At 39.6% G+C, this 20,626-nt stretch overlaps 1 protein-coding gene across 1 annotated transcript in view; it reads right to left on the bottom strand.

Moving 5' to 3' along the window:
* Positions 1-20,626, bottom strand: part of GRM3 (glutamate metabotropic receptor 3) — a 226,018-nt gene that overhangs the window by 23,706 nt on the left and 181,686 nt on the right. Inside the window, exon 4 of the mRNA XM_030307867.1 lies at positions 6,992-8,058. Within this exon, the coding sequence (XP_030163727.1) occupies positions 6,992-8,058 (1,067 nt within the window). The remainder of the gene's footprint in view (positions 1-6,991; positions 8,059-20,626) is intronic.

The following is a 20,626-nucleotide window of genomic DNA, read 5'->3' as shown; positions in this document are numbered from 1 at the left end:
TCTCTTACACCCACACATCCAGTCCAATAGCAACTTCTGTTCGTTCTTTTGGAATATAATTTTCTATGGTCTCTTCTAGCATGTCTTTCAAGCACAGGCACTGACTGCCTCTGTTCTGGACTTTCTTTCCACGGTAAAGAGGTTCTGGACCTTCTTTGTATGGCAAAGAGACTTAGAAGATGGAGATAGTGCCTACTTTTGGAGCAAAGAGCCAGAATATCATCCATTACAAAAGGTTCAGGTTCCGTAACCTCACATTGCCTCCCCCGTAACACTGCCACTGACCGTGCTGTGGTGACACGGGCCACTTTGCCTAGCCCATGGGAAGTGGAATTCAGGGAACCAGAGCCAATGCTGACCCTCTCTGGCTACCACTACTGCTTTGAATCATAAAGTTTTTTGATCAACATCAACAAAACTCTGGCAAGCTAATACGTTACCTTATAAGTAGAGTCAAATATGCAGATGCTACAATCTTCAATAGTTTTGGCAACAGGATCGCAATGGTTTTCTCACAGAGGAAGTGTGAGGGCTTTGTGGGCTGAATAACAAAATGTGAGAGAAGTCCATGGGAATCAGTAGAAAGCATGCTGACCAAATTCTATGGCCAACCGGGCAATAAACAGTGCTCCACCTTATTCCCCAGTAATGAACGATGGGGATTTGGGGTGGGGGTTAGAGGCTGAGTAACTGGAAGTAGGTTCAGATAGAGCTGCTGGACCAGTGCCGTAGTTGTTGCTAACTCCTCTAGGGAGTGGGGTGGATTTCCTGTCTAATGTGGTTCAAGTCCTGGGTGGACAGAAACTTCAACTCGTTTTCACATAAAAGTTGCAGAGACACGCATGCATATTGAACACAAAAGGAGGGACCTTCAGAGAAGGCAGACATCAGGTGAATCACCTGCACTGTGGCTGATTCTCCCAGGAGATGAGGGGCAGGGTGCATAAATGCTTGCCACAGAATACGGCACAGCGGGCCCTCTCAGGGCTCACCCCTTGCTGTAGTCTCTCATGAGAAACTTAGATCCATTCCAAGAGGACAGAGTTCCCTCAGTTTTTTTTTTTTTTTTTTTTTTTTTTTTTTTTTTTTGCAGCACAAGCTGGTGGCAAAAAAGGAGCTTTGGTTCTCTCTGCAGGATTTCCTGAGACAGAAAAATGCTCTGGAAAACATAGATGAGGCACTGACTAGTATTTGGACTCTCATTGACTTGGATTGGTGTAAAATGCTGACAAAGGGCTTGTACTAAAGAATGAGAAACTGCGCAAAGCAATCTAGATAAGTTCTTGCAATTGGCTATAGCACGGGAAAACTCCCCTAGCCATTATGTGAAACCAGGCAAGACTCTAACAGATGTTATCATCACAAGAGAGCAACTGCTGTGATTAAGATGGACTCCTTTAAAACCAGTCACTGCTGTGTGTATCAAGGCTGGGTTAGCTAACTGCACAAACCACGTGCCTCAGGCAGAAAGCTATCTGGCTCTGGCTTCCAGTCAAGGGGTCCCCGAAGTTGAAACGAAGTGACGGTAATGCTGATCTTGCCATCCACTTTAGGGTTTGGGGGCTCAGAAACATTGGACCTTTGTTAGATTGAGCTGAAAGTAGCTGCTTGCATGCTTAAAGCTAAAAGCAAATGTGCCTTACTTACTAGCATGGACTTACTCTCTTCCTCCCTGCTGATTCCTCCCTTATTCTCCAACCCTGATTTTAGCTCCTTTAAAGAGAACAGTACTTATGATAGGACCAAAATCTCCCCATCCCCAAGGGTGGCTGAAGTCACACAGACACCAGACCCAGCATGCAGGGAAACTTGAGAGAGGAAAAAACTCAATTTTTTATGCTCTGTTGGTTATAGACAACCATCTCACCATCCTATCCAGACCTGCTAGGGGGACGGCAGGGCTTGGACTATGATGAGGCAAGGAAGGCACTTCTTGAGATGCAATTTTAAGGGAGCATCAAAAACTCAGTGATTAAGGCAAATCATATTTTATTGCAATATGTTTTGAAAATAAAAATGAATGCTGAAAACCTATGATGAACACACTGTCAACATTTTAAATAGGGATAGGATTGCTAACAGTGCTGTACCATGACATATTCAGTCTTAAGGCAAATACTGATCCAAAGACTGCTTATGCACGGGTCAGCTAGCCCACTTTGCATTGTCTAGTGAAAACTGGGCCTTCGGGCACCTACATAAATGCTGACACTCTGGCTACAGTGATGGCTGTACTAAAGTCCTTTGTATCCGAATCAGGAGTCTTGGGTCGTTTGCCAGCATCCCTGAACACGTGGCAGTTTAACTTGTTAGATGGCAAGATGGGTAAAAACCTTTGACAGTTCTCGAAGTTTCCATCTCCATTGCTAATATTCTACCATCTTACTGGAACATCTATGACAGCCACCTAACTGGCCTCCCCTCTTCTGCCTTTGTCTTCAAGTCAGTGTCTTCAGCAGCTTAATTTTCCCCACTACAATGTGAGATCATAAAATAGATCATTAAATTCCTCCGCTTAAAATATTTCAATGGCTTCTTTTTCCACATAGACTGAAATCTAAAAGTTTGCTATGGCCTATAAAGTCCTACATGATCTAGCTTCCCTGCCCACCTTGCATATAAAATCTCTCTTCCATCTACTCATTAAGCTATAGCTGTATATACCTTTCTTTTCTGAGACTTTGTTTTTTTTTTTTTTTTTGGCCTAGGTGTGTTCATACTTGCTGTTTTTTTTACTAGCACGTAAAATCCCCATGGCTAGCTCCTTCCCATCCTTTAGTGGAGTATTATGAAATAGACACCAGCAGGAGTGGCAAACAGTTTTGAAAGAATTTGAGATTTGATATTTTTTTATCTTCAAAAGAGTCAACATGGGTAAATCAGAATTTCTTTGTAAGTGTTAAAACCTTGTCAGAATTCTAGAGTGACCTCCAAAGTCTCTGCCTACAGTGGGTAAAGTGCTTCCTCTGCACCACGCCCCTTAAAATCCATTTTCTTGATACTCAGAGTACTGTCCTTGCATAGCAACATCTCTACTACCTGGGAGCTTGCCAGAAACCCAGAATCTTGGGCCCCCTCTTTTCTTACTGGGTCAGAATCTTTTATCTTAGCAAGGTGCCCAGATGAGCTGTATTCACACTAAAGTTCGAGAAGCACTGCATTGGCATCACCCCCTTGTCCTCCCATCACAGCACTTAAACCACAGCATGAGTTACCCTGTATTTTCATCTGTTCATTATTTACTCTCCATCTGTATCCTTCCCTCACTTGCACTAGACCATAGTTATAAAAGAGAGAGATGTGTCTGTGTTGACAGCTGTATCTCCAAGGTCCATAATAAGTGCTCAAATATTTTTGGAAGACATAAATGAACAAAACATTCAGGAATTACTATTAATTCCTTTATGGATAACTTTATATCCAAACATGACCTAATCTTTATTTATACCATGTAAGCTAAGATTGGCCCCCTGATGGCTTAATGTTTGAGCCTTACACTATCTTGTGATACAGAAAGAGATGGCCTGGAAATTTATCAAAGATCCTTTGAATTTTTGGATTCTTACCCAAGTTCTTGCCTGCTAGGTCTTGGATGCTTGTAATAGCTTCAATTAGTTTTGCTTGTTCTATGCTCCACTCTTTCAAACCCATCCTCCATATTAAAAACAGAGAAGTCTGTAGTGTAATATGAAAAGCATTGATTTGCATCTGAAGACCTTGTCCTACTGTTTCTTAACTGTGTCACCTGGGAAGTCAATTATCCTCCAAGTTTGTTTACTCATCCTTCCAATGGATAATAACATTTGCCTTTCAGGGTGCTAATGAGGATAAGTGAACTCACGTACGCAAAACATCTAGAGTAAGTTTCAGAGTTGATCAATAAGCGTTAGTTCCTTTTTTTTCCTCTTATGTTTCATCATGTCACTTTTTGCCTGAGCAAACAACCAACCAAAAGAAAATAAAAATTTTAAAATATCAATTCCTCAAAGCCCTTATTCATTATTTAAATGCATTATTTAAATTCATTACTTAAATGAATTCCTCTGCCTGTTAAAAGTTGACCACATGGCCAATTGCCATTAGTTTCTCTCTAGACCCCTCCCCCAAACCAATTTTCTACTTGAGTAAAACCAATATTACCTTTTTCTGCTTGGTTCATTTCCTGTCTTGCCTCAAGAATATTCCCCACATGCCCTATATTCTCTAACCACCACCAAGGTACAGTGTGAAATCACACCTCTTGAAATTCTTGGAAAGACCATTCTTACTGATTCAACTCTTCTTTCAAACCTATAGGCATTTAAGAGCTTGTACCACCAATTTAATTATAAACTATTCTGTATTGATTTTGAATTCTTTCATGCTTGTTGATTTTTTTTTCCCATCTGGGATATAAGCTTTTTGAAGACTAGAAAAGTGCTTTATTTATTTATAATTCACAAGAGGTGGCAAAGTACAGAGTCATAAACCTTGTTGACTGTTTGGTGGCCAAATTCCTACTAGCTGCCTGTAAATGGATGGGTACTTCTCTAATGCTGCTCATTCTATCTGAACCACCTGGTTTCCCTGTGGGAAATTTTACACCTCAGTCTTTTGGAATTCCTAAAACAACAGTCTCAAATTCATGTGCTTACAGGGTCATGCATATGCACAAGTGAAGGGAGCCAAGTGGAAGCATTCAGGGATTGGTAGCTGTGTGCTCTGTCTAGAGGCATAAACACTAAGGTCCGGCTCAATGTTGCATGCGGGAATTTGGGTCCACGTGTTTGACTTTGTTAAGAGAAACCAAGAATCTGGATATTTCTGTAAAATTCCTCAATTTTCTAATTTTGACAAATATTTCAAAAAATTTCAAAAACAGTGAAGGCCACACTAAAGACATCTGTGAGACACTAAGAGCATATGATTGATTTAAGCAGTCATTTTCAGTCTTGGCTGCAAATCAGTCACTTGGGGGACTTTGATATATCCAGATGTCCAGGCCACGGCCCAGGCCAATTAAATCAGAATCCTTGTGGCTGTGCCCCATGTATCAATATGTTTTTTTCAAAGCTACCCAGTTGATTCAATGCACAGTCAAATTTGAAAACCAATGGGTTGGAGGCTCCATTCTACCTTTTCATTTCTTTTGTAAATTTTGCCTTGGTGTTATTTGTAAGGGGTATGTGAAGCCTCAGGTTTGGATGCCTTAATTAGCATGGACCTGAAAAAACACTCCACAACCTCTGCCCCATTAGCCTCATGCTATGTGGTGAAGCTTATGGTATCTTCAGTTAATTTCACTTAGTCAATTGATCTCCTATATACTGCTATCATGTTAAGGAAGAAGTCATTTCTTTTCTGTCTTTTAGAAATAAATACTAACTCATTCAATAAAATTAAACTTTTATAATGCTATTTGTTTATTCTCTGTAGTATTTTCTGTTTGTTTTCTTATTAGCTTTTTTGAGAATGAATGGGTTCAGATCGTATACCCAGGGTAAAATAATATTGTAACTGGTTCACAGTCCCAGTACCCTAAATCATGTCTGCTGAGGATGCTTCCTAAGAACTTAAAAAAATCCGTACAGATCTATAGAAGTGGATGTGCACATAAAGACAAAAGATAGAAGTGGCAGCATTAAAATACATTAACTATAGTTATCCATTTTAATCCCCTCACTAACGGTTCACATTCCCCCATGGCTCATATAATACGACCCTTGATTTTGCTGTTCAGTTCTGATAATTTCTCTACTGACACGTTTTCAAAAAATTTTATAGGTAGGCTTAGAATGCCTGACCATTACACCAACATTGAATTTAAGTTCTTTATTTTCCTTGTTCTTCCTTTAGTTTAGTCCATGGTTTCAGTCACATCGTTGTAAATCATTTAAAAGATGAGCTATGTTAAGCTTTGCTAGTCTCTTGATGCCACATTTTAAATAGCTGTGTCTTCTTTTTGAGCTGCAGTGTTCAAGAATTTTGGTAATATAGGAATTGCTGATAAATAGAAGATTTGGGGATTGTTACAGTCTACAGAAGCACTTTGTGAAATTATGGTGTAACAAGGAAATGCCCCTGGAAAACTTTAATCTATGTCAACCTAAGACATATGGAGAATAAAACCAATTGCCTCAAGTGAAAAAAAATCTTATACTCCTTGGAAGATACTAAAATCAGAAATATAAATGCAAAAGTAACTGATTGATGGTTTCAATAATTTGAGAAATTATGGTAGAATGATGAACTCTGTCTTTCAGAAGAGATGGTAATTATATTGATGCCCAAAAATTTGAACTATGCATTGCTAAAGACTTTATGAATACTGACTTAATTAGGTTACTTGGATATATGCAGTAATATTTTTAACTAGTTCAAGGATTATATATATATATATATATATATATATACACATATAATCTCATATGTACAAGAACTAAAGTTGTAGAACATGTATAACAAATTTATGTTACATTTTAATCTGTTTTAGAGACATAATGATGCTTATTTGAAGCTTGAGTGAAAGTGTTTAGATCTGATAATGGCTTAATGTTGCAAGTCTATTTTAATTTACAGATTAATCTGTGGTAGCCAGGTTCTCTTGTGTCTTATTTGAATTATTCTCACTAGGTTCTTAGTGGTTTAATTCTTGCCCTCTTGTGAATCACTTTCTAAACTTAAAAGTTTTAGAGGTGTGTGTGTGTGTGTGTGTGTGTGTGTGTGTGTGTTGCATCTTCCTCCTACTAGATTACAAATTGCTTGAATGACCACATCATTTACATTTATCTTCCTTTCTGTGCCTAGTACAATGCTTTGCACATAGTACTCACTAATTAAATGCTTTTAAAACAAATTGAATGAGTTTCCATATATAATATGGTGGTTTATCATGGCATTTACAATTACCTACCTAATTACTGAGATGAAATAAGTCTATTTTAAATCCTACATAACAAAATATTGGCAGGATAAAGGAACAATGAAAAGAAGAAACCATTCAAAGACTTACTCTGTAATCACTTGATGTCACATAAAATATAGGGAGGAAGGCAAGCCAGATGATGCACGTGGTATACATGGTAAAACCAATGAACTTGGCTTCGTTGAAATTTTCTGGGCACTTCCGAGTTTTGAAGGCATACACAGTGCATAAGATCACCAGGACCACATCGTAGGTGAGTGAGATCAACATGCTGGAATCTCTGACATTGCATTTTAAGATGACTGTCTCCCGCTTCTCTGGAAGGGTGTAGCGCCTGGTGCCCGGAGCTTCCAGGATCAGCCACACAGACACCACCACAATTTGCACCAGTATCAGACCCAGGCAGATGAAAACCTGAGAACTCGGGCTGATGAATTTTGGCCTCTGAGCTCCATTCTTTACCCCATCAAAGATGCGGGCGATGCAGTTTGTCTTGGTCAGCAGGGCTGAGTAACAGACAGCAAAGGAGGTCCCCAGCCCTAGTCGACGCAAAGCACAGATGACTGGTGATGGCTTGGCAATGAAGAAGAATGTCATGCAATAGGACAGACCAACCCCAAACAACAAGATATAGCAGAGCTCCCGGCCTGATGCTTTGACCAAGGGTGTGTTGTTGTGCTTGATGAAAACAGTCACAACTATGCATGTACACATAAAGCCCAGGCAGGCGATGGTCACTGGACCAATGGCCCAGGCATCTTCCCACCTGATGTAGTCCTCGGGGAGATTAAAGCAGGCAGACAGGTCTGCAGTGGGCCACTGCCCGAGGCCGCAATCCATACAGGTAAACTCGTCAGCCAGGTATTCGTAGGGCTCACAGGGGATACAGATCCAGCAGCAGACATCCCCTGGTTGCATGTTCTTCATTTCATTGGGGGCACAGGGGTCACTGCACTGGGAAGTGGGGACCGAGTTCCGGGACCAGTGGATAGAGTCAACATCTAGTGATAAGGTTTCTGCCCAGTGACCAACCTTCAAGTAGGAATACTTGCCACCCACGTACTGGAAATTGAACACGTTGTATCGTCCCATTCCATCTCCGAAAGTGTCAAACTTGACAATGCTATCGGCACCTTTATTTGGGTTGAATGGAGCTGTGACATATAAAGTGAAAGAAAAAAAAGAACACCGTTGAGGCATCTCAGGTGTGATCAATTACTTCCTGTTACACACTTAGCAAAACTGAAATAACAGGGAATAGGGATTCCGAGGCTGAAATAACTTACTACCATTGAATTTACACATTAAAAGCTACTAGAGTACTCATGCATTCATAAATTCACCCACTGAACATTTCTGCATACCTCCTGTGTGCCAAGTGCCAAGGATTAATCATGAGCGTAATACAGAGCCTGTTTTCAAAGGAGCTTATTATGTAACGGGAGCTGGCAAACATGTAGTCATATTCTCTGTGCTGTGTAAATATTCATTTCTTCAAAGAGTTCACACTAGGAATTGGGCAAAGCTTTGTGTCTCATCCTTATTGCTTATTGATGGTGTATAGACCCCAAAATATGAAATGTTTTCATGAAAATATAAAATAAATAGGAAGAATTTTTCTCCAAAAGGAAGGTGAAGTTTTTCACCAGAAGTGTGTAGTTTGCTTCTTTTTTAAACCGCTTTTGTAAACTGAAGTGTAATTGACATGCAATGTTATATTAGTTTCAGGTGAACATAATATATAACGAATATAACGTTATAACGAATATAACGATTCGACAACCTGTACATTACTTAGCGCTCACTACTAGAAGTGTAGTCACCAGCTGTCATCATACAATGTTATTACAATATTATTGACTCTATTCCCTATGCTCTACTTTGTGTCTCCATGAATTATTCACTTTGTAACTGGAAGTTTGTACCTCTTAATCCCATTTTGTACCTTTAATCCTCATCCCTCACGCATCTCCCCTCTGCAACCACTGGTTCTCTGTATTTAAGAGTCTGGTTTTTGTTTGTTTGTTTGTTTTGTTTTTAAGATTCCACATACAAGTGAAATCATATGGTATTTGTATTTCTCTGACTTATTTCACCTCACAGAATACCTTCGCGGTCCATCCATGTTGTCACAAATGGCAAAATCTCATTTTGTAAATAGCTGAGTAATATTCCATTGAATATATATAAATGCCACATCTTCCTTATGCATTCATATATCAAGGGACACTTGGGTTGCTCCCATATCTTGGCTACTGTAAATAATGCTGCAGTAAACATAGGGGTTCATATATCTTTTCGAATTAGTGTTTTTGTTTTTCTTTGGGCAAATGACCAAATAGTGGAATTACTAGATCATATGGTGTTTCTAGTTGTAATTTTTTGAGGAACCTCTATAATGTTTTCCATGGTGGCTGCGTACGGTATGCTTTAAAAAAGTTCATATGATTCAGAAGGAAAAAAAAATGGAAACCCACCCATAATCCTTTAACCCTAATGTTTTCATGTTTTGAGGCATGTTCATGCTATATATAGTATGCTTTCATTCATGTAAACATATGGCCTGGATGCCTTAAAGACACCAGCAGTATCCAGAAGCTAGGTGACAATGCTTTCAAGTTTGTTCCAAACTGTACGGTGTTATTAACCCTCGGCCAAATGACCTGCCCTCAAACCTCTTTCTTACAGCTTTCTGCGAGTATTCAAGAACAGATCTCTGAGTATCTATGTTTCCTCTCTTCTGGCTACTTGTTCATCATGTTTCTCTTGCCAAGGTCTCCTGCCACTCCGATCGGCCATTTTTATGCCACCTGCTTTGGTCTCCTGCGTGCCTACTATTTCACACTGCCGCCCTTTATTTCATTGGATGTAGAAGAATATTGCTAACATCTACTGATGGACAAACTCCACTAGTTAGGATAGGCTTGTCTGTGTTGGTAAACAGACCCAAAATCGTTCAATGGCTCAAACACAATGGAAGTTTACTTCTCTCTCGTGAGACCATCTAAGGTGTTGGTTGGTGGGTGTCTCTCCTCCACACGGTGAGTTGGAAACCCAGGTTAACTTGCACCTTGAGGCTGTGCCAATTTGCTGGGTCTCCTCCTCATCAGTATCCATCCGGTGGAAGGAGAGAATGTGAAGTAGGTATACCTGCTTTTTCTTTTTAATATTTATCTTTGAGAGAGGGGGCGGGGAGAGAGAGAGGGAGCATACAAGCAGGGGAGGGGCAGAGAGGGGAGGAGAGAGAGAGAATCCCAAGCAGGCTCTGCAGTCAGTGCAGAGTCCAACTGGGGGCTTGAACTCACCAACCATGAGATCATGACCTGAGCCGAAATCAACAGTCCGACACTTACCTGACTGAGTCACCCAGGCGCCCCGACTTGCTTCTTAAAGGTGTAAACCTGGGAGTGGCGCAAATTTCCATTTACGCTTCATTCATTAGAAATTAGTTCTAGGGCCACACCCCGTGTCAAGAGGGGCCGAGAAATACAGTTTAGCTAATGAGCGCACTACAGCCCTGCTGCGGAAGGAGAAAATGGAATTTAGCGGGCACTGCAGCCTTGCTCCGCAGGTGTCGTTCGGTCTTTGTAGCCTTCTCCCTGAACTACACTCCACCTTCTCTGGGGCTCATGTTGTTCCAGCCAATGGGAACACCTTACCCTTATTGGGTGAGATGTCTGATGAAGAAGAGTCCCTCATTGAGTCACTTGGGTCCTTGGTGAAAGAAAACGCTACAATTTACCAAGAAATCTTCTCCTGCTTAGGGCTCACAGGGGCCCCTGGGGGCCTGGGTTGGGGGGTTTCCAGTAATTTTCCAGATCACATATAAAATCTGTTAGCAAGCGTAGTCCAATATGTCAAATGTATTCCTCATTTATGATTTTTTTTCTCTTAATGATTTTGTCCTCTCACCTGCAGTTCAACTTTACTAACCTTTCCCTAGTTTTCTGGCACATTCCACAAACCCATCACACATGGCTGTGTGTGTCTGTACTCTCGTGGAGCGGCTTCAAGCTTACAGTGAGGCAGAATGATGTGACAGATGAGGGCACATCTGGGATTTTGAAGGTTTATGTGTGATTCTCATCTCTGTCTTTTAGTAGTTGTATGTCTTTAGCCAAATTAACCTTTCTGACTCCACTCCTTAATCTGAAAATAGTAAATTAAAATTATAAACAAAGTAATATAAAAATATAGAATAAATTGATTATTTTCCTCTGATTTTTAGCACTCGCCAGATACGAAATTGTATGATAATCAACTCCATTATTTGTTTTTTCCTTGATCTCTTTCCACAATGGTACACTGTTTTCGCATTGATACAGCTGTAGACTGTGCTTTAATATCTGTTGGGACAAGTGAAAATAGGAGTTGAAAGGCTTATTTTTTTTATATTTTTATATTTTTAGGAGTAGGAGTCAATATTAGAATTCTTATGTTACATAAAACGAACCATGTTTAGTCTCTGCTTATAAAAATTCCCTAAATTTTTAGGGAATCCATTCACATGTTACAAATAAGTAAAATGTTGAATATTTTAACACATTTTACATCAAATATAACAACCTCAGATGTGTTACTAACTTTTTTACTTTTGCCTATGCAGTCAGTCTCCACCAGTGTTCAGTTGTTGTTAGATTGCAAATCTGGAAAAGTTTGTAAAATGAATATGTTTAATATTCTTATTTAAAATTCTTCATTATTTTCACAAATATCTTTAAATTTCTTAGAAGTGACATATTTGATAGATGATAAAACTGATGATTTGGTGTGTTCTGAGTTGGAAAGGGTTATTAATAAGACTGTTGGCCTGTGAGCTAACAGGATAAAAACCAAAGATGTAAAGCATTCCTCTTACAAATCTTTTCTGGAAAGGAGCCAATAGCATCAACTGAATATTGGGGCAGACTGTTGCCTAGCTGAGGTTAACAGAACTAATAACACATCTGAGGTTCTTGCCTTTGATGTAAAACGTGTTAAAATATTCAAGATTTTACTTATTGGTAACATATGAAAGGAGTCTCTAAAATTTTTGAAGATTTGTAAGCATAGAATAAACAAACTGAGTTTAATGTTAACGTAAGAATTCTGATATTGCTCCCTACTCCTGAGCTGGAGTAATAACATTTCCATTCCCATGTTTTTTCTTAATTGTTTGAAAATGTTGACCATTAATACATTTTTAAAAGATCATAAATAAGTATTTTAGCTCTTACTTTTACGGACTGTTGCTGTTATTTATCACGAGGCTGTTTGAAAGCAGAGGGGCAGAATCTATTTAGGCTTTCAGCAGCTCTTTCCTCCCTACCTTTCTATTCTGAAAGATTTCAAACCTACAGAAATGTTGCAAATATATTAAAAACCACACTACTGGGACCACCTAGAGTTAACTAGTTGTTAATATTTTGTCATATTTGTTTTATCTGTGTTTCTTTTTTGCTAAAATATTTTGCTATTAAAATTATTTAAAAATGAAATATCTATACTGAAGTATTTGTAGAGCATGAGTTGGCAAACTATAACCCATGGGCTAAATTCTGCCTGTTACCTATTTTATAAATAAAGTTTTATGAGAACACAACCATGCTCATTTGTTAACATATTACCTATGGCTGCTTTCCCACTACAACAGTAGAGACGAATAGATGAACTAGAGATTGTATGACCCCCAAATATTTACTATATGATGCATTTCATAAAAGCCACATAAACTTTCATTCCATAAAGAGCTGGCATCAAAATACATAGAGCAAAAGGAAACCACACACAGAAATTTGGAGCATAAAGTTTGGTAGTAAAGTTAAATATTTGCATATCTATTACCCAGAAATCACACTCTTGCACATGTAACCTAGAGAAATTCTTGCACATATGATCCAAAACCACGCAGATGAATGTTACTGGTACTGTTTACAAGGGAAACACAAGTAGAAACAACTCCAATTTCCAACAGCACCAAAAGGAAATTTTGTGTATTATTCACAATATTCTGTTGTGCCATAAAAGTAACAACAGCTCTGAGAAAGAAGATGGATGTGTTTTAGAAACAATATCGTGGGACAAGACTATATGATTCTACTTTTATGAACTTCTGAGGTGAACAGAACTGAACATACCATTTGGGGATACATATAGGAGTGATAAACTCTTAAGAAAAAGCAAATGAATGATAAAGACACAATCAGGATAATGCGCATTGGCTGAGGAGGAGATACGTAGAAGGATGGGACAGGGAAGAGCCGTGATGTGGTTAGCAATTTGTTATCTTCTGCTTCTTGTTCAGACGAAGTGTTTTTCATGAATGATTATTTTATTGTTGTGCTTCATAAATTGAATTGGGTTCAGCATATTCTTTGTGTGGGTTTGCATTTCATAATGAAAAGATTTAAAAATTAAAATGTGAGAATATGCTATTCCAGACACAAGTAAAATGTATTCATGAATCTTGTCATTCTAGGGGACTAATATCTCAAGTGCTTATTTCTCCTGATGATCACGTTTGGGGACTGGGCACGTAGTTATAATCAATTGCTCCTGTTGATGTAATGAGTTACTAAGAGATTTGCTAAGATGTATTAGAAAATATAAATAACTTAAATATTCAAATTATAATCAGAAAAAGGCCACTTCACTTAAATGACACCACACAATGAAAAAGTAAGGATACACTTAACAAAACACGTGAAAGCACAACTTACTTTAGATGCATTTTGGATCTAACCTCAAGAACTGTTAGATCAGAAATTTATGTTGCTTTACATGACTAAATTTGTGATAATTTGTTACAAAGGTAGTAGAAAACTAATACACACATTAGAACTATTTTGCATTTGTGTACGTATTCTGTTAATGAGTCTCCAGAGAAGCCTCATGGCACTGCTGGTGGGTAGATAGATGGGTGTACCTCCAATAGAGGGCACCTGGACACAGATTTTCGAAATCACAAATGCTTGCAACTTTTGACCCAGCATCTCCAAGTTGTGGGATGCATCCTACATATACATTTGCATATGTGTCAAATGATGTTTTCACAGTGTTATTTCAGAATTGTTTATAATAGAAAAACATTGGAAATGATCAATAATGAAAAAATGGAACAGTATATAGCTATGAAAAGAAATGAGGAATCGTTCTATGTGCCACATGGTATGGAGATATAAAAAATTTTTAAATCACACCATTAGATGTAAAAAAACCCAACAAGGTATAATGTGGTACATATATTGTAATACTTAATATGCTGTCTTTTAAAAAAAATTTGTTTTATTTTTGGGAGAGAGAGAGATAAAGTGTGAATGGGGGAGGGGCAGAGAGAGAGAGGGAGACCCAAAATCCGAAGCAGGATCCAGGCTCTGAGCTGTCGGCACAGAGCCTGAGGCGGGGCTCAAACCCACGAACCGTGAGATCATGACCCGAGCTGAAGTCAGATGCTTAACTGACTGAGCCATCCAGGTGCCCCTTAATATGCTATCTTTTATGTAGATGGAAAAATAGAAGACTCTTCATTTTCTTTTATGTACATAAAGGAACTCTGGAGAGATAAGCGAGGACACGGTTATCAATGGACAAGAAATCAGAAAAGAGCAGATGTTTGACAAAGATGGGAGAGAAAAGTTTACTGAATTCTTTGATGTACTTTTTGCATTTTCAGGCATGGGAATGTGTTACCTATTAAAAATATAATATGAAAAGGAAAGTATAAATTGACATTTGAGTAAACTTCTAACCTGAGAGACTAAAACAACCAGAAAAAGAAACTTGGAGTGTATAAAGGCAGCACAAGGAGCAAGAGGCAAATGCTTTAAAGCAATAACGTGCTGAGAGAGACAAGAAAAGATGCTGCATCTATCAGTTAGGCACAGCATGGTCTTAAAAAGGAAAATTCAGAGAGTAAGAATGAGCTTTTGGAGTGAAATAGCAGAAGTAGAAATTCATAAAAATTGAAAGGTATATTTGAGAAAACTCTCCAAGTTTGATAAAAATACTGAGAATGAGAGTAGAGAATATAACAGGAAAGCTAGAGAATACTCTGTGGAATTTCAACATTTAATCAACAGGAGTTCCAGAAAGACAGAGGGAGGACATTATCAAAAGAGTCAGAGTGATTGTGGAGAATGCATGTGGCTGGAAAAGCAAGAGACAGTTGTTCTTTCTTATAAGCCTATTGAATTTGTGTAAAAATTATGTACGTGTATTATTTTGATAAAAACAAAGAAACTATAAAGTTAAAAAAAGTATAAAGAATAACTGAGCAAGGTCAGGTACAATAGCTTGCAAAGGAAATTATGGAAATGATATTCTGTCAGTATTATAACAAGTGCTTGATAAGAGGGTGGTGAACAACGAGTACTTTGGGTGAAATTTTGTTTTTTAATACCAGTTTACCTTTCACTAAATTTGTTAAGTATGTAGCAAAGTATGGTTTAGGGTCTAAATCATTTGAATACATACAATATGTGAAAGTATTTCAAATAAATACATCATAAATTCTAAACAAAGATCCACTGCCAGCAGAAGTGGCCTGTTAGTTTGGAATATAGGGTTGCTGTGTCTGTATTCCAGTTCAAAGACTAAAAGGAGAATCTAGAAGAAAAAGGTGACCCACGTCTGTCAAATATTCCACAAGGGAGAATAGTCCTCTTTCTGAGGTTTTTCCAAACATGACTGGCCTGGGTAGTGAGGGGGCAGGTACGTAAACTGGTCTCTTTCTCAGATGTCGCTGGAGCGACTTCAATGACAGAGCAGCTGGTAGCTCTAGGGTACTGATCTCATTGCCTTCTCGATGCATTTAAAGTTGTATCTAAGTCCAATGGCTCATCTGGGAAATAAAGCCAGTGAATCAGAATTGTGGAGATCAGCCGTATAGTTCTTTGGCGTGAGGAAACTCTCCAGAGTTTTCTGTTTCTAAAGTAGAATCCCACCCAGGGAACGGACGTTGTTAGAATTGGAAAAGTCAATCCATTTGTTGTTGCCGAAGCACGAAAGAACCCAAACTAAAGGAGGGAAAAAGAACTGGGAAGATGGCAGAATTCTTTTTCAGAAAGATTTATAACCTCTAAAATCTAATTTCAAGTCCCTCACTATCTAGATGCTTAAATCCAGGTCCTGACTTTTCAGAAGGAGCCTAATGTGACCTCAAGTTGGGAGAAGGACTTCTCCTTTCAGCTCATTATCCAGTTGGTTTTGACCCCAGTTTTTAACAGATTTTTTTTTTTTTGAGAAGTTTAGTACCAAGGTGACCAGCCCTCCTAGGGCCCATTTGGTAGAGATGAGGCAAGCCCATGCCTTAAAAATATCATAGGTCAATGGCAGGAGACAATTAAATCAGTTCTTTATTTTTTCCTCTCAGACAGAAGTCCAATTAAGGTAAGACAATAATGTGGTTCTTAACAGGCTTTCAGTAATGGGAATATTACTGCCACGGCCTGGGTTCACATTCATAAATACTAATGAAGATTGCAAAAGCTACTAAGAGCAACATGGCTCCAATTTTACAACATTTTACAGCCAAGAAATCACTGAGGTTTCGGTGAGCTAATTTGATGAATTGTAATAAAGACATACATGAGAAAACAGAAAATGGCATCGCCCTTGAAAGACCTTTTTGGAGGTCGAGAGGTAAAGAAATCAAAATCCCTTGCCTAGAGCAAGCAATCATTTACAAACACACACCGGGAAGATAGGAAAGAATACGAATGAATCCTTGGCTATCAGTAATTAATTTACCTACTGACTGGGAATAAAATTGGTGATGCATTTCTCATGGATATTTATCAGCAGAACCTAGCTGCTGGGGCAAAGCACCAGTCTAAGGTGCTCAGTCTCAGATGAAAAATGCTCAGTAAGTACCTATGGTATACAGTGAAAGTGAGTGTTCAAGAAAAGCCACTGAAAGAACATGTTTCTGTTTGTTTTGTTTTTTTTGTTTTTTTGTTTTTTTAGGTTGTTGAGACTTTTGAAAAGGACTCTCTTCAGTCCTCTTGAAAAGTTAGCATGGCTTATGCTTCTAATGCTTCATTACACATTATGCTGGTTTCCCCGTCTCTATTCAACATGTTACTGCTGACGTTTTCAGCACTTAAGACAGCTCAGCCAGGATCAAGCTATTCTCAGAGTAAGAATGAGGAATGGGGTGGGGAGTGGGGGGGGAGGCACAGTGAGTGAAAATTAGTGCGATTCTAGTCCCTTTCCTTCCCAATTCAGAGATCGCGCTCAGGGCAGCCTCTGCTGGTTTTGTTGATTTTAGCCCGAAGTCTCATGGTGGCCCCCAACCTTCATTAGTGATCTCTCTAACGTGAGCTAGTGCTATTACTATGTCATTTTCTACCCTCCTTTCCCCCACTCCAACCCTCCCTGTTACATGATCTACTGCTTTTCTCACAGACCCTAAGATGAACATTTAAATTTTCTAAAAAAAAAAAAAAAAAAGTTTTCTTTTTTAAAGTAGGCTTCATGTCTAATGCGGAGCCCAATGTCGGGCTTGAATTCAACATCCTGAGATCAAGTTCTGAGCTGAGATGAAGAGGTGGACGCTTAACCGACTGAGCCACCCAGGCACCCCTAGATTTTCTAGAACTTTTTTTTTTTTTTTTTTTTTCAACGTTTATTTATTTTTGGGACAGAGAGAGACAGAGCATGAACGGGGGAGGGGCAGAGAGAGAGGGAGACACAGAATCGGAAACAGGCTCCAGGCTCTGAGCCATCAGCCCAGAGCCCGACGCGGGGCTCGAACTCATGGAGCGCGAGATCGTGACCTGGCTGAAGTCGGACGCTTAACCGACTGCGCCACCCAGGCGCCCCTAGAACTTTTAATTGAACTCTCTGTATAGAAGAAGTGCAAAAATAACTGAATCATCACAACGTGAAGATATACATGTAATACTGTGGCTGTTAAGAAATAGAACATTCCCGGTCCCCTCATTGCTATTCGTTCTTCCCAAAGGTAACCACCATCATACCTTTTAGAACAAGGAATTAGTTTTGCCTGATGTTAAAGGTCATGCTAATGTAATCATAAAGTGGATACTGTTTTGTAGTATTTTTTGCTTAAAATTAAGTTTGGCGAGATTCATTCAGGTAGTTATGAGAAGCTACAGTTGGTTCATTTTTATTAAAGCATAATATTATATGGATATGCTATGTTTATTTAGCCACACTTCTGTTGATGGGCATTTCTTTTTTTATTTTTTCCTCTTCTTTTCATTATGTCTTTAGCTTATATAAATAATGCTATGTCTTTAACTGGGTTGTCCCAGAGCAGACCCCAAGACCCTCCAGCAGATGTGAGTTCAAATAGTTGATGTGGCGTTTGAGGGGGGAGTAGGGAAAGAATCTAACACAGAGTGCATCAGTGAGTGCCAGGGGATCTCATCCACACCGGAGTCCTTTGGGAAACAGCACAGAACTGGAGTAGAGACGTAAGACCTCAGCTTATTCTCTAGCTGGGTGGGACGGCTCTTGTCTGTCCTCGGTTGGCAGCTGTTCCTGGGGTGGTAGCTTCACGGCACTTTTCATCTGCACAGGCAGGGCATGCTTCCGTGACTGGGAAGGCTCCCTGGCAGAGTCACAGATGCTTATACTAAGAAGTCAGCGGCATATATGAGAACAGCAAGTGCTAAGCGGTGTGGGCAAGACACTGAGAGCATCTCCTACGTGCTGCTGTGGCTGTTTCTATACACACAGCATTTCTCTTACAGGTGTGTGTGGGTACGAGTGTATAGACGTATGCACACGTATACAGCGGTGAAGTGTATGTGTACAAGTACATATATGTATGTCTATGTACATAGTAGTGAAGTGTGTGTGTATATATATATACACATATATATTTGTACATAGTAATGAAGTGTTTATGAATGGGTATGAGTATACATGCATATGTATATAGCGATGAAGTATGTGTACATGGGCTTATATGTATGGATATGTATACAGCTGTGAAGTATGTATATGTGGGGAAGCAACGGTGCATATATGTATGTATATGTACAGTCGTGAAGTGTGTGTATATATGTAGGCATGTATACATACACACAGTAAAGTATATGTGTACAAGTATACATATGTGTGTATATGTATACAGTGATGAATGTGCACAAGTGCATGTATGTATTGGTATGCGTAGGGCAGTGAGGGGTCTGTGTACAAGGGCTCGTGCATGTGAGTCTGTACGTGGCAGTGAAGTGTGCGTACAAGTGCGTGTATGTACATCGAAGCAGGACTTTGTAAAACTGCTACGTGTGTGAGTGCCATCGGATTCACTTCCTTAATGCTACTGCCTTTGAGTTTTAGCGGTTCTGGCAGGAGTCTGGTGCTATCTTGAACGCTGCCATCAGGCTACCAGCTCTTCCTCTGTGATGACATTCATGACATGTGATGTACAGTGTCCTGTACATGTAACTGGAAGGAAACCGAGTCCAACATATTAGAGAAGTAGCCGTTGTGTGCCCATATCTTCACTAGATCCTAAGCCTCTCTAAGCCAAAGACAGCGTGTCTCAGCCACCGCCGTACCCTCATCCCCTAAGGCAATGCGGGGCACGTGGCACGCACTCACTGTTTCCTAAACTGATGATCACACCTATTAGACTGAACAGAATCATCTTAAGAACTTAAAAACCACATCAAGGTCTGAGCCGTACCAGAGATCCGTTAATATCAATCTTAGAAAATAGGCTTTTGCACTTGTACTTTGACAGTTCACTCTATCACTTTGCCACCGAGGTTAAAAACCACGGGTCTAGGCCAGAGATTCCCAACAAGGGTGATTTTGGTCCCAGAAAATATGTGGCAACGTCTGGAGCCATTTTTGGTTGTCATGACTCAGGGCGTGGGCTGCCCCTGGCGCGCAGCGGGTACTGGCCTCCCCTCGGGTACTGCAAACCCGCCTCCCGTGCTCAGAACACACCCGCCCGACAAACGCTTATCCAGCCATAGATGTCAACACCACCAAAAGGGAGAAATCCTCATCGAGGGTAATACATGTTGGAACTTCTAGAGGCAATCTGATAATGTCCGACTCGTTGCTGAACCGAAACCCCCCGTGCCAGATGAATTCTTTATGGAGTTATGAGATGGAGTTTATTACCTAGCTTTTTTTCTCCCGACAGTTCCCATTACATGCGTCCTTCAATTCTCTTTCAAAGTCCTCTCCTTTGGACATATAATGATAACTTTACTGAACCTGTCCCCACTATATCCCCGCCTCTGCCACAGACCCCATTTCATACACATCTCCTTGCTTTTCCTTTTATCCCTTTTTTGAAAAACTAGACAACTTAGCTGGATGCCTCCTGGCCGTCAATCACCTCCTAGGAAAGAAGCCATTACTTGCACGTGGTGGGGGTAGGTGTCATATACTCTTTGAGAGCAGACTCAAAACAAGAATTGGTGTTAGTGGGGAGAACTAAGTAGGGTCTGTGGGAATTTTCTCCTACTTAATGTGACATCCCCAGCACAAACCACAGCACCCAACAATTCTGGGGCTTTGCAACATTCATCAAAGGTTTTCAATTTTCTGAAAAGAAACTGTGACTTCTGAGGACAAATTTTATCTGTCCTCAGGTTTTTAACGTGACTACATCGAGTAGTAGAACACATATTTAAAAAAAAAAAAAAAAAGGCTTTTCTCCCAAAGTTGGATAGATATACATATCCATCCACGACTTTTAAAAAAAGAAAGCATATGTTCCCCCTTTTTGCCCTGAATCACTTCTGCCCTGCA

The sequence above is a fragment of the Lynx canadensis genome, chromosome A2 (assembly GCF_007474595.2).
Source record: "Lynx canadensis isolate LIC74 chromosome A2, mLynCan4.pri.v2, whole genome shotgun sequence".
Lineage (NCBI taxonomy): Eukaryota > Metazoa > Chordata > Mammalia > Carnivora > Felidae > Lynx > Lynx canadensis.
The sequence above is the reverse complement of the archived record's forward strand: the minus strand, read 5'-3'. Positions and strand labels throughout refer to the sequence as shown.